The sequence below is a fragment of the Trichechus manatus genome, unplaced genomic scaffold, assembly GCF_000243295.1.
Source record: "Trichechus manatus latirostris isolate Lorelei unplaced genomic scaffold, TriManLat1.0 scaffold00191, whole genome shotgun sequence".
NCBI lineage: Eukaryota > Metazoa > Chordata > Mammalia > Sirenia > Trichechidae > Trichechus > Trichechus manatus.
In genome coordinates, this window is record NW_004444127.1 from 2,777,626 (window position 1) to 2,789,507 (window position 11,882).

Below are 11,882 nucleotides of genomic sequence, written 5' to 3' on the forward strand. Positions count from 1 at the left end.
CAACAGGAGTCCAAGATGGTGGATCCATGTTGCATTAACTGATATGGGACATCCACTTGTAACTCTCTTCACTCTCTGTTCTCTGTCAGTTTCTTATTCCGTTCGGTGCTTGGTTGAGTTCTTTATCTCTTCATTTGATGCTTAGGGTTCCAGGATTGATGTTTGTCTCCGTTTTACTTAGTTTTTTGGGTCTTTGCTGTGGAGGGATGTCATGGTACTTCTGTGTATAGCAGTGTGTTGGCTCCATCCCTGTTTTTTTTTTTTTTTTTAATTAGAAAAAGATTTTTTTTTTTTAATTTTCTGTACTGTGTTGTTTAGGAGGTACTGAATTAAAAATTATGGTTCTAATCTCTTTCAAAAGCAGGAATTAGGCACATGATTAATTCCGAGTAAATGACATTGCAACCTCTGCCCGTTTGTATTCTTTCTATTTTCCCAATTTGCTTAGGGTTCAAAGTCCAAATTCTTAAGTTGCCTAGATAGTTTGGGTGGGGGACATGGGGATTGTTAGTCCCCTCCTTCCATTAATGCTTGCAGGTATATCAGTGTCTGTATTGCTCTGGGCTGGGGGAGCAATATACCAGTATGCTTACTGGCATAGAGCAACACTGGCAAAAAATGGGGAAAGCCCACTTTCTTACAAGTACACATTAATGGGAGTAGGTTATTTTTCAGATTGTCAGAATGTGCGTATGTCAAATTTAAAGTTCATTAAACAGTTTTATTTTCTTGTACAAATGATAGATTCATCAACAGTAACTTAAAACTGTGACTTGGGAGGCACAAGGGATGCAGTAACTTAAAATTGTGACTTGGGAGGCACAAGGGATGGGGAAGCTGGGCCATAACAAATCAGTTTGTCTGTCTCTCTCACACAATGATACAGTGGAAATTTGACCCCAAAAGTAAATTGGGAAAGTAGTTTCTGTACCTGGTGTTTGCTAAAGGTCCATTGGCCTGTGTAAGGAGAGCATATCTTTTTCATGGTATTACTTGCCATTGTGTCTTGTCACAGTTTAAAACAAGATCATGCCAAGATCTTATCAACACTGTACACCCATGGATGAGCCCTCGCAGTATTCCCTCAACACGTCTGATCGTGGCTGGTACTGTCTGGTACAGAAATACAAATTTTGAACCTTGATAGTCGAACAGAGAGAGAAAACCATTTGCCCTTCTGTTAACTAACAGTCAGAGATCTTCACTTCTGTTAATATTGAAATGGTTTCTTTCTTAGTTTAACCTAGGGACTTGTATAATTATTCAGTTCAACAACTTCACTTTGAGCTTTTGCTAGAGTCCAATAAATATGTGTTAATGTGATGTTGTTGGCCATTGTGTCTTTTGGACAGAGTTGAGTCAAAAAATAGTTGTGACTTTGAATCTAACATTGTGACCTATGGTCCTACCTCCAATTCTAAGCATTAATTAGGTAATTGGTGAAATTTAAAAATGTAACAGCAAGAACTAAAATAATGATCATATCCATTATTAGCTTTAAAATCATAAGTCTTGAAAGTGTCCCAGTTTTTATTCTGCAGAGTTCTCCCACACCATCGGGCAGTGTAAGAACACACACACGCACACACCCTGCACACCCACCCACCTTCCCCCTGGGATGACATAGGAAAGTGTGGCCATTTAAAATTTCTGACCAAAAATGTGAACTGTTTAAACCTGTCCCTGCAGATTCTGGGTCCCTTGAAAAAGGGCTCCAGTCTAACATGATAGCCTCAGCAATGTCATCCATCTTCAGCACACCTTGCACCTGCTCTGAGGCCCTTTCTAATGGCATCTATTCTCTAACTGTTGCCCATTTTTTGACTAAAGACAGCCTGATGGCCTGGTTCAGGTTTCTCTGTTTTGCCAAGTCATGCCTGCTTAACTCAGCTTTGTTTTCCACCTGCTTGTCAGGGAGACAGGCACTCAGTGGAGCACCTTGTGATAAACATCACTTGTCCAGACCTTCCAGGTTGTCCATTTTGGAAGAAAGACATTGAGCTCTCTCCCTGATTCACCCTGATTTACCATTGTCCATTCAGCCTCTATTGCTACTGCTCCTTCCCAGAGTTTTTTTTCCACTTCTTTCTTAAGTTCCTTTTCTTTTCTTTTTTCTTCTCTTGTTTTTCTGTCTCTGTGTGTATCTACGCATAGTGTGTGTTTACTGTCACAAAGGCACATTTTCAGACCCCTACTCCTGTGGTGACGGACACCCTGAGAGTCCCCATGGCAGGACTGGCCTTTTCCCATCAAGTGAGTCCATAATGGGAAGAAGGGGCTATAATCAGATGGCATATTTTTATTTAAAAATTGTAAATAAAATACAGGGTAGAGTTATTTAAATGTCCCAAGTGCTGTATGGGATTATTTTGAGGTTTATGGTGGATTTTAATAGGACACAGCCACAGCACTGTAGTCCAGAATAGGGTTTCTCATTTGCCCCTTCTCCTTTCATTAACATGAAAAATACATGGGGTTATTTATATCTTACTTCCAAATAAACAGTCTAAGACTGGTATTCTTTTTTTTTTTTAAATAAATAGGAACCCTCCCATGCACAAGGGTGGTAGAGGGTGTGATTAAAGAAGCTAGCCTTCTGTGCCAAAGGGACCTCAAGGACAAAGGAGAAAATAGAATGACTATGGAAAAACTGATTGTGTTGGCTCCAAGTTCTGCCCAGGCTTGTGCTCCACAGATCTGCTGGGCTTGAATCTGAAACAGTTAGCTGAGCCCCTGGGAAGCCAGTGAGCCAAGAACTCATGCAAGGCCCTTGGGAGGCTCCAGAGTGAGGAATCTCAACCCCAGTACAAACAAGTCTGTGTTTTCTTATCTAAAAAGTTAGTGGCCTGGTCTGTCTTTAACTCTTTCATCAGGCCCCAGGTGCTGTGGGGATGTGGGCTGGGAGCCATTCCTCATCTCTCTACTGATAACTAGTCACGTGCTAGATTGCCTGTTGTCTCCTCCTCCTCTTCTCTGCCCCTCTTTGTTTTTCTCTTGCTTAGCTCTCAAGTTCTCGCCTTTCCTATCAGCCTGCTGCCCTGGGCGTTGGATCAGCTGACCTGGCTTATCCAGTAGTGTTTGCTGCTGGCTTAAATGCTACACACCCTCACCAGGTATCTTTAAGGATGGGGAGGACCATGGGGTTTCCAGTGCTGCCTTCCCTGCCTGGAGACAGTTGAGGGGCCTCTTAAGACAACAGTATTCTAAGCGTTCTGAAGCGGACCTCTTCAGTAACTTTGGAGGACTGAAATGACTCCCTGTGAGAGCAAGGGGCCTCTTAGACTGCTGAAAGGAAAGAAGACGTTCTTAGGTGTTCTGTCTCTCCTTCTGCCCTCTGTAGTCATTGCCATGTGTCTTCCATTAACTGGGTGCCAGAAAGGATAAAGATCCAGGGTTTCCTGCCCTTTTGGTGGCAGCATTGGTGACAGAAAAGCTTGACAGCAGATACCATCATGCTGGGACATGAGGTTCTCCTCCTGTCTGACATTGCCATGATTCACTGTAGCTCTCCTTTTTTCACCAAAGCTAATGGTTCCTGGGAAGGAAGGCGGGCTACCACTTGCTCCCAACCAGCCTGCCCACGGCGCCCAAGCTGACCAGGAGAGATTGGCAACCTACACCCCTTCTGATGGGGCCCACTGTGCTGCCACACCTTCAAGCAGGTGAGTTCCCAGCCATCTTGGCTCTGGCCCTACTAGGCCAACCAGGGGCCTGCCCTTCCTGACACGCGTGTGCTTATTTGGTGTCAGTAAAGACTGACTAGCTTCCAGCATTGGCTCTGGCTTAGCATTTGTGTTCAAAACGTAGAATCCTTAAAGTTCCCAAGTAAGAATCTCATAATTAATTTCAGTTCTGGAGTCTGGCCAGGAGTCACCCTAGTTAGGGCAGTTGTGTCCAACCTCAGGTATTATTAGCCTGTCACAAGAGCCTAGGCATCAACTTGTGTGTAAGAAAACTGGCCTGGGGCTTAGCTACTGGCAGAAAACAGCAGGGGTTGGGTTCTTGTCACTCTCATCCAGTGAAGGGGTTTTCAGATGCTTTCCTCTTACCCTTAGAGTCAGTCCTCTGTTTCCTGAAACTTGAATAAGAGGGTTTCCATAACCCTGAAGTCTGGGGCACAGTGTATCTGTGGTTGTAGCTGGGATTGATTTTCTGCTGTTGGATCCTCATGGAGATCCCTTGGAAATAGATGTTTTTCCTCATTAAAAAAATATCACTTTAAATCTTTGCCTTTTCTGATTAATAAATAAATAAAATTCAAAATTTTGAAGACCTTGATTAGGTAAAAAGTAAAAGTTGTCACAATCCCATCCTGCATAAATCACCACTGTTATCTCCTTTTTTAAAAAAAGAGAGGATCTCAGAAGGGTTAAGTAATTGGCCTGCGATAGCTCACAGAGCTCACAGAAGGGCAGAACAAGGCCTCAAGCCTAGATCCTTTGACTCCAAGCCTGAGCTTTCTTCCCATTACACTCATCATTCTCCCTTGGGAAGCTGAGAGCTGTCTTGACCTGCCCTGCCCTGCCCTCCCTTGAGCGGGAAGGCCCCAGAGATGAGATTGCAGTGCCCTACCACATCCTAAATGAACTTTCTGATAATAGAAATGCCTGAGCCTTTTTTGTTGTTGTTGTTCCCACGGTGTAGTGGTGGTGGGAGGGGAATTTTTTGGGAAGTTTTTTTTGTACTATCCTTCAGGAAAAATAATTTCTTTCATTCCTGGCTTCTCAAGCTTCCATCCTCTCATTCATCCCTCAAAGGAAGATCTGTTAGCCAGTTTACTCTTTAGTTTTCTGAGCCTTGACTTCTAGGGCATGTCCAAGAGTAGTTAAAGACAGAGAACTGTGTGTAGGGTGTTCTTAAATACAGGCTGTAAGAGCTTGAGCCTTTCCTCAAACTTAGTCCTCCCTACTGACTGAGTCCAGAGACCACTTGGACTGGACATTCCTCCTCCTTACCTTGAGCCCCTGCTTTTGGCCAGAGGACCTTTCCTGTCCCCTGCTGCCTGCAGGGCTATGACTGTTGCTCTGGCTGGCCTCAGTATGGGACCCCATTTCTGCCTAGAGCTGCCCCCTATCCCCCCGCAATCATCCAGGACTCCCCTCTCAGTCTGGAGGGCTAGGGAGGGAGAGAGTGGGAGCAGCCAAACTGAATGTGTTCAAAGAGTTTTCAGAATGAAGAGATGGGAAGGGAAGGGAAATATGGTACACAGCACCAAGAACCTCGGTCCAGGCAATTTGTCAAGTGTGGAGAGAGCCATGACTGTCTGAGGAATGAATCAAATTTGTGACTCTTGACTTTGAATAATGTCAATGTGCCTTGTGAGGCTAGCCTTACATTTAACATTACACTGGAAACCATACAGTATTATGGTATTTTTAGATAACAAAAAAAAAAAAAAATAGAAGAAGAAAAGTTATATATCGGGCCTGGCCACATAATAGATTAACACTAAAATTATAGTTGTTTACGAGAGCTGCTTGACTATGTTTATGATTGCCATATGCATCATAGCTGGTGCTTGCCATTGGTATTTTAAATTTTATGTAAGCTTTACACACTTTTCACACTAAGTTATATTCAAATATATGTAATTCTTAGTCATTCCAGGAAACTCAGTCCTGTGCTGTCAACTTAAAAGGCAGGGTGATGGGTGGCAGCAGCCATACCACGTACTGCCGTTGCCCACGTGGGTGTGGGCTAGTGGGGGCAACCTTCTGCCCTAGGCTGTAGCTCCACAAGGTGGTGGATTTATAGGGAGGAGCCTGGGGGCGCAGTGGTTGAGAGCCACAGCTGCTGACCAAAAGGTCAGCAGTTCGAATCCACCAGCCACTCCTTGGAAACCCTATGGGGCAGTTCTGCTTGTCTTGTAGGGTGGCTATGAGTTGGAATCGACTCAGCGGACATGGGTACAGGGTTTTAAGTAGTCTCTGCTGTGATTTGAGAGTGAGTCCCAAGTTTACCTTTCTTCTCCAGTGAGGATACTGAAACCGTGTCAAACAGCAGTGAGGGACGGGCCTCCCCCAACGATGTCTTGGAGACCATCTTTGTCCGGAAAGTGGGAGCTTTTGTCAACAAACCAATCAACCAGGTGACTCTTCTGCCACTGTCACCTTTGGGAATGTCTAAGCTTTCAGAGTGAGGCCTTGTATCTCAGGGCTTTTAACCTGGGGTCTGTGGAACCACTGAAATGGCATGCAAAATTGTGTGTGTGCATATGTGCTTGAGTGTGTAAATATTTGTGTAGAGAGCATTAATAGCCTGTGACACCCCTTCAGAAAAAGTTAAGAACTCTTTTTGTGTGATCTTCCAAGCTTCCCATAGAGAGGGAGACGAGACACCATTTAATATAAAATCATTGTTCTGTAACTGTCACTCCCTCGCCTTACTTGAATGATGATGTTCCTCCTCGGTGCTGCCAGTAAAGCACAGTTGTTACTGAATCATTGTGGATCATGCTTCAAAAGCTGAATTCCCAGGGTCCTGGGGAGCCCTAACCTCTGTTCATCCTGGTGGGGGAGGAAGTGTGGGGCAGGGAGGCAGGAGGAGCCTGAGGCGCAGCAGGATCAGCTTAGGTGTGCAAACTTGCCAGGCCTCCAGGCACCGGCAGCCTGTAAAGGAAGCTCGTAAGCTGGGGGTAGGTCAGGCCCTAATGCTTTTCTCCTGTGTTTCTCCAGGTGACCCTGACCAGTTTAGACATCCCCTTTGCCATGTTTGCTCCCAAGAATTTGGAGCTGGAGGATGCTGATCCCATGGTGAGCCCACCGTTGACTAAGAGTTTCCCGTGAGGTGGTGCAGTAGTTGTCGTCCTTCCTGGTCCAGTCACTAATCCTCCACAGACCATAATCCATGTCTCGTGGCTTAGGAATTTGTAGCCAGTGTTATGTCCCTTACAAAACCCTCAGATTGTTAGTAGTAACTTGCATCTAGTTCACAGCCCAGTCCTAACTCTGCCTTATTCTAAAACCTGAAACAGGTGAACCCTCCAGATTCCCCAGAGACTGGATCTCCTCTCCAAGGCAGCCTGCACTCTGAGGGCTCCAGCGGGGGTAGCAGTGGTAATACCCATGACGACTTCGTGATGATCAACTTTGTAAGTTGCCATCACTTTCCTTGACCCTTGCTGTCCTGGAGGAAGCAAACCTAGAAGCATCCACTCGATCACTTTCTATCACAGTATACTTTAAAACAAGGATTTCCTTAAGGTGAGGGCCCAACTGTGTAGTGTTATGTGGGGAGCCTGCCCAGGACACCTTGTTTTGGGAGACATTTGGAGGCTCATGGGTAATAAGGCTTTTTATATCATGTCTTTGCTTGCAATTCATAATGAAATGCAGCTCTAAATGGGGATTTTCCAGATGTCCACTTAAATCTGTTCATGCCTGAATGGGTAGCCCTTTGTAGCTCATCTCCTCTGCATTTTCCTTTGTGGTCCAAGGTAGAGGCTAAACTGGATTTGTCTTGTTTTTGAAGAAACCAGCTTTTTCTAAAGACGACATTCTTCCAATGGACTTGGGGACCTTCTATCGTGAATTTCAGAACCCCCCTCAGCTGAGCAGCCTCTCCATAGACATTGGCGCACAGTCCATGGCTGAGGACTTGGTATGGAAAACCTTCCCCTGCCGGACCTCATCCTCTGACCTCCCATCCCCATTTGATGGTCACTCCTGCTCCACAGGCCTAGAAATTTCTTCCGGTTACTCCTTGCCGCCCCCCACCCCCATACACACATACTCCTCCTATCTTCCCTGAAACAGGAAAGAGACACATTTAGACCATTATCTTCTTTTGATCACGCTTGAAATTTGTATTGTGCCTGGCAATCATTATCTTGAATTTGCTTGCGTTCAGTTCCTGCCTTTCTCTGCACATCTGAGCATTACTTAGACACACACTTCTGTCGTTCTGCACCTGGTGTCTTCTACTTGCTGATGCCACAAAGCCAAGCTGCTCCAGCAGCTCCTTACATTCAGCTGTTTAGCTTGCCAGGCAGATGCCAAGGGCACAGGGCAGAGGAGAACGTAAGGTCCTCAGCATTAGAGCTCATTCTCTCATCTAGTGGTTCTCATATTTAGCCAGAGGTCCTGATACAGACCATAATTACCACACTCCTGCTTAGGATATTTCCTGCTTCCTGCCTCTGAAGGGCAGAAGAGAGCCCTGGGCAGCCACAAACCCCGGGGTGCCTTACACCATGGATGCCGAGGTCCCTCTGCCTGAAGGGGCGTGTCACCTCTTCCACAGAAATGAGAGGCCCCAGGGGCAGCTGCCCTTGATTTGCTTTAAGCAGAAAAGCATGCTCATTAATAATAATGGCACACTAATACTATTATTGTCATTAACATTTATTGAGGCTTTTGAGGTGCCAAGCAGTTTGCTAAGTGCTTTACATGAATCCTCAACAACCCTAAGAGGCAGGTTTTCTTATTATCCCCAGTGTACAGATGAGGAAACCAGCACAATTAATTACCACAGTTAATTGCTGTGATTAAATAACTTGCCAAGGGTCATGCTGTCAGGCAGAAGGAGGCTTTGGCCCCAGAGAGTCTGGCTCCTCAGTCAAGGCCTTTAACCACTAATTCCCCTGCCTCTCATTTGAAATGCACTTGGAAGGAAAGGGGTCTGAGTGTCCTCAAGTGACGCTGAAGCCAGCATGCTAGCCTGCTGCACCCGGCCTCTCTCCAGTACACTGTGCCTGTGCTTAACCCAGGAAATCTTCCTGTGATGGTTAGACTCTTCAGATGCAGTTTTTCCTTGTTTATTCACCAGTGGAGACAGGCCACCTGGTCAGGGTCTATTTTTTATTAAGAGTTGATACATGAGGACAGTTATTATTGGCCGCCTCTGCTCAGTGTCTTATACTGATTCCTCGAGGTTCTGTTTCCTGTGCTTCTCTCGTTTGCTGTTCTCCCTTAACCCTCTAACCCACCCCCCTCCCCAGCTTGTTCAAAGATGCAGAGTCCCTGGCCTCACCACAGACCTGCTGGATCAGAATCTCTTGGAAGTGGCTGGGACTGCCTTGTTCACGTGCTCCCAGGGGATGCTGGTGCATAGCGAAGTGTGTGAAATCCTTCACAGACATGTCTTAATTTGTGGAGCTCTAAGCTCTCTGTTGTACTTTAGTGTCAGTCTAATCTGTGCCAAGGATAGTCCATGTTTAATTTCTCCATGTCGTCCTGTCCTTTTCTGTCTCCCTGAAGGGGTGGCCCCGCTTGGATTCCCTGGGCTGCTCTGTCACCCCCACAGCCCCTTCAGAACACTGGTGAACATGACCCCAACAATCCCAGGTCAGCTCAGTTGCCCTGCATTCTCCCTGCCCTCCCAGTCAGCAGTGCTGAGCTGGGCTCAGCCTCACTCCCTTCCTCAGCTCCGGGTGACTGGGCTGGCTGCCTCTTCAAGGCTCCACCTGCTAACAGCTCCTCTCTCCCCTCCTGCTGCAGGACTCATTACCAGAGAAGCTGGCTGTGCATGAGAAGAATGTCAGAGAATTTGATGCCTTTGTAGAAACCCTGCAGTAAAAGTTGGTGTCCTCAAGTACCAGCAGCATCCCCTTTTTTGTGGTCCCTGGGGACAGAGGGCTGCCTCCTCATCAGCTGCTCCCATTCCTACCCTGCTTCAAGATGGTGGAGGGGAGGATGATTCCCCCATGGAGGGTCCAGAAGTCCTGCTCTTGCACCTCCTGGAGACTCCACGGCTGCAGTCAAGCCCAGTAATAGCATTTGAAAGGACTTACCCTGTGGCCTTGGAGATGGAAAAACCCTCTGTAACAAAAGGGTCCTCAGTGGGGCCATCTGCTTACACTCTATCCCCAACTGCTTCACAAAGGGTGACATCCTATCTGCCTGCTGCCAGCCTCCTATCCTGGGTCAGCCCTGCAGCTGGCCGCTCGCCTGCCGTTACTGTCAACCACTTGACATTCCAGCTGGTGGCCCAGAGACTGGTGTGGAGGCAGAAAGAGGAAGGAGACAGTGCTGAGAGGAAAGAAAGAAAGGGTCCTTTAGGCTCTCTTTGTTGTCTCCTTTAGTTCCGGGTATCTTCTTCCTCTTTCTCTCCCCCTCTCTCTCCTCTCTGTCCCTGTGCCTGTACTTCTGGCAATATGACAGGCCTGTGTGCCCAAGATGATGAGAACTCCAAAGCCAGCCAGCCCCACTGTTGAAGGTTGTGTCAGTCCATCCCTTATCATAGGCTACAAGCAGCCCTGGTGGCTGCCTGCGCTCAGCTTCTCGGCTACGTGGGAAGTAAAAACAGAATCCTACATCTCTAGAATTCTGTCACTGAGATTCATAGGAAAGGTTCTTCTCTTTTCCTTTCCTCCCTCCCCCCATTACTGCTCCTTGGTTATAGAATACAGTAAATATTTATTACTTTCAGAGAAGTCAGATATTTTATAGAGAAAATATGTTTGAGGTTAGTTGTTTTCACTTGGGGAAGGTGGCGGGCCTCTTCCTGGAGTTGGGACCTCCTCCTCTGGAGGTTCCTCAGAATCCAGATTGCTGCTCTGAGGATCCTCCTTTCTGTGACATATAAGATGGGATCCAAGAATAGGGCTGGCTCGGGGCCAAGTAGCCTCCTAGAGTCGCTGGATTTGAACTGACCACAGGCTTTACCGTGGACACCTCAATGTTCCTGGTGAGAACCTTGAGTCTTCACAGCTTCTGCAGAGTGACTGACTCCGTTCTGGCAGCCCAGGAAGTCTTGCGTGTTAAATGTGATGACTCCCCAGAGCTGGGCCACATTCAGTGCCCAGGGGCATTGTGCGTGCCCCCCAGTGGACTAGAGAAGGCCAGACGTCTCTGCTGCTGGTGTACTTGTTCCTGATCCTTGGGGCTGGGCTGACCTCTTCCTCCTTCCACTTGGGCCTGGCCACCATCTCTCTTTAATCCCAGGGCCTGCACACTGCCCCGGGGTTCACTAGTTGGATTGGTTCCTTGTTGAGAAACCAAAGCTGGGCATATGATTGACTTAACCCTTCAGGCATTGTTACATGATTAAGTCAGGTACCTAGCCTTGCTCACCACCTGTCATCTGTCCATCTCCCAGCCTAACTAGTAGCCCTGGCCAAGGAAACTCGCCTGCCCCATTCCCCCTGGCCCACCTGGGGTGTTCATTGGCAGCAGCTGTTCTTCAGTGGAGCAGGTGGCTCTCAACTGCTTGTTAGTAAACTGCATGTGACACAGTTCCACCTACAAGGCTGACCTTGAGGGCTGGAAGGGGCTCTGCTGTCTCAGCTGAGGCTGAGCCCAGCCCTGTGCATGCATTCTCCTGCCACAAAGAAACAGTCCCAGCAGTGGTGTCCAATGGCCCTCCTATCGTAGGGCCAGGGCACTTCTCTGTGTTGGCCACACCCATAGCCTGCTAAACCAATCCACATTTACCCCTAGGCTCCAGGGCTGAAAAGGGTGGAGGCCCCTGTTAAGTTATTGATAGCCCCCCATCTCAGCTGTCTTTCCGAGGCCTTGCATGGAAAGGCCTGTTAGCCATTGTCCCAAACAGTCCTCTTCAGCTCCTAGTTGTTGGCCTGTGCAGACAGCAGCCTTTCTCCAGGACCCCACTAGTGAGAGGCCAGGGAGGGTGAGCCCTGACTTCAGACTGAGTCTGGGAGCAGCAAAGCAACTGTCAAGGCCGGCCCTTGCCCCTCAGCCATGTACAATTAAAGGTATGAGCCCTAGACTGAACTTCACCCTGGGATAGGGCTGGGACCAGACATATGTCTCCAGGTGGCAGCATCCCTTCTCCTCCATCCTACCTTGTTTGGAATTACTGAGTTGCAATTTAAAATGTATTAAAGAGATTTCCAGTAAATTTTTTTCTGTACTTTAACAGCCTCCTGTCCTGCAAGTTGTCTGAACACCTAGCTCACCCTCCATCCCGTCGCGCGCCATTAC

The 11,882-nt window shown here is 47.3% G+C and overlaps 1 protein-coding gene across 2 annotated transcripts in view; it reads left to right on the plus strand.

The window, feature by feature from the left end:
• ATG13 (autophagy related 13) overlaps nucleotides 1-11,865 on the plus strand; it is a 57,823-nt gene extending 45,958 nt beyond the window's left edge. The window contains exons 12-19 of one of the 2 annotated variants that reach the window (XM_023741820.1): nucleotides 2,155-2,253; nucleotides 3,003-3,113; nucleotides 3,526-3,662; nucleotides 5,974-6,088; nucleotides 6,675-6,752; nucleotides 6,974-7,090; nucleotides 7,471-7,599; nucleotides 9,438-11,865. In XM_023741820.1, the coding sequence (XP_023597588.1) occupies nucleotides 2,155-2,253; nucleotides 3,003-3,113; nucleotides 3,526-3,662; nucleotides 5,974-6,088; nucleotides 6,675-6,752; nucleotides 6,974-7,090; nucleotides 7,471-7,599; nucleotides 9,438-9,515 (864 nt within the window). In that variant the 3' untranslated portion in view covers nucleotides 9,516-11,865. The remainder of the gene's footprint in view (nucleotides 1-2,154; nucleotides 2,254-3,002; nucleotides 3,114-3,525; nucleotides 3,663-5,973; nucleotides 6,089-6,674; nucleotides 6,753-6,973; nucleotides 7,091-7,470; nucleotides 7,600-9,437) is intronic. The other variant, XM_023741819.1, reaches the window with a different exon arrangement.
• Nucleotides 11,866-11,882: the final 17 nt, after the last annotated feature.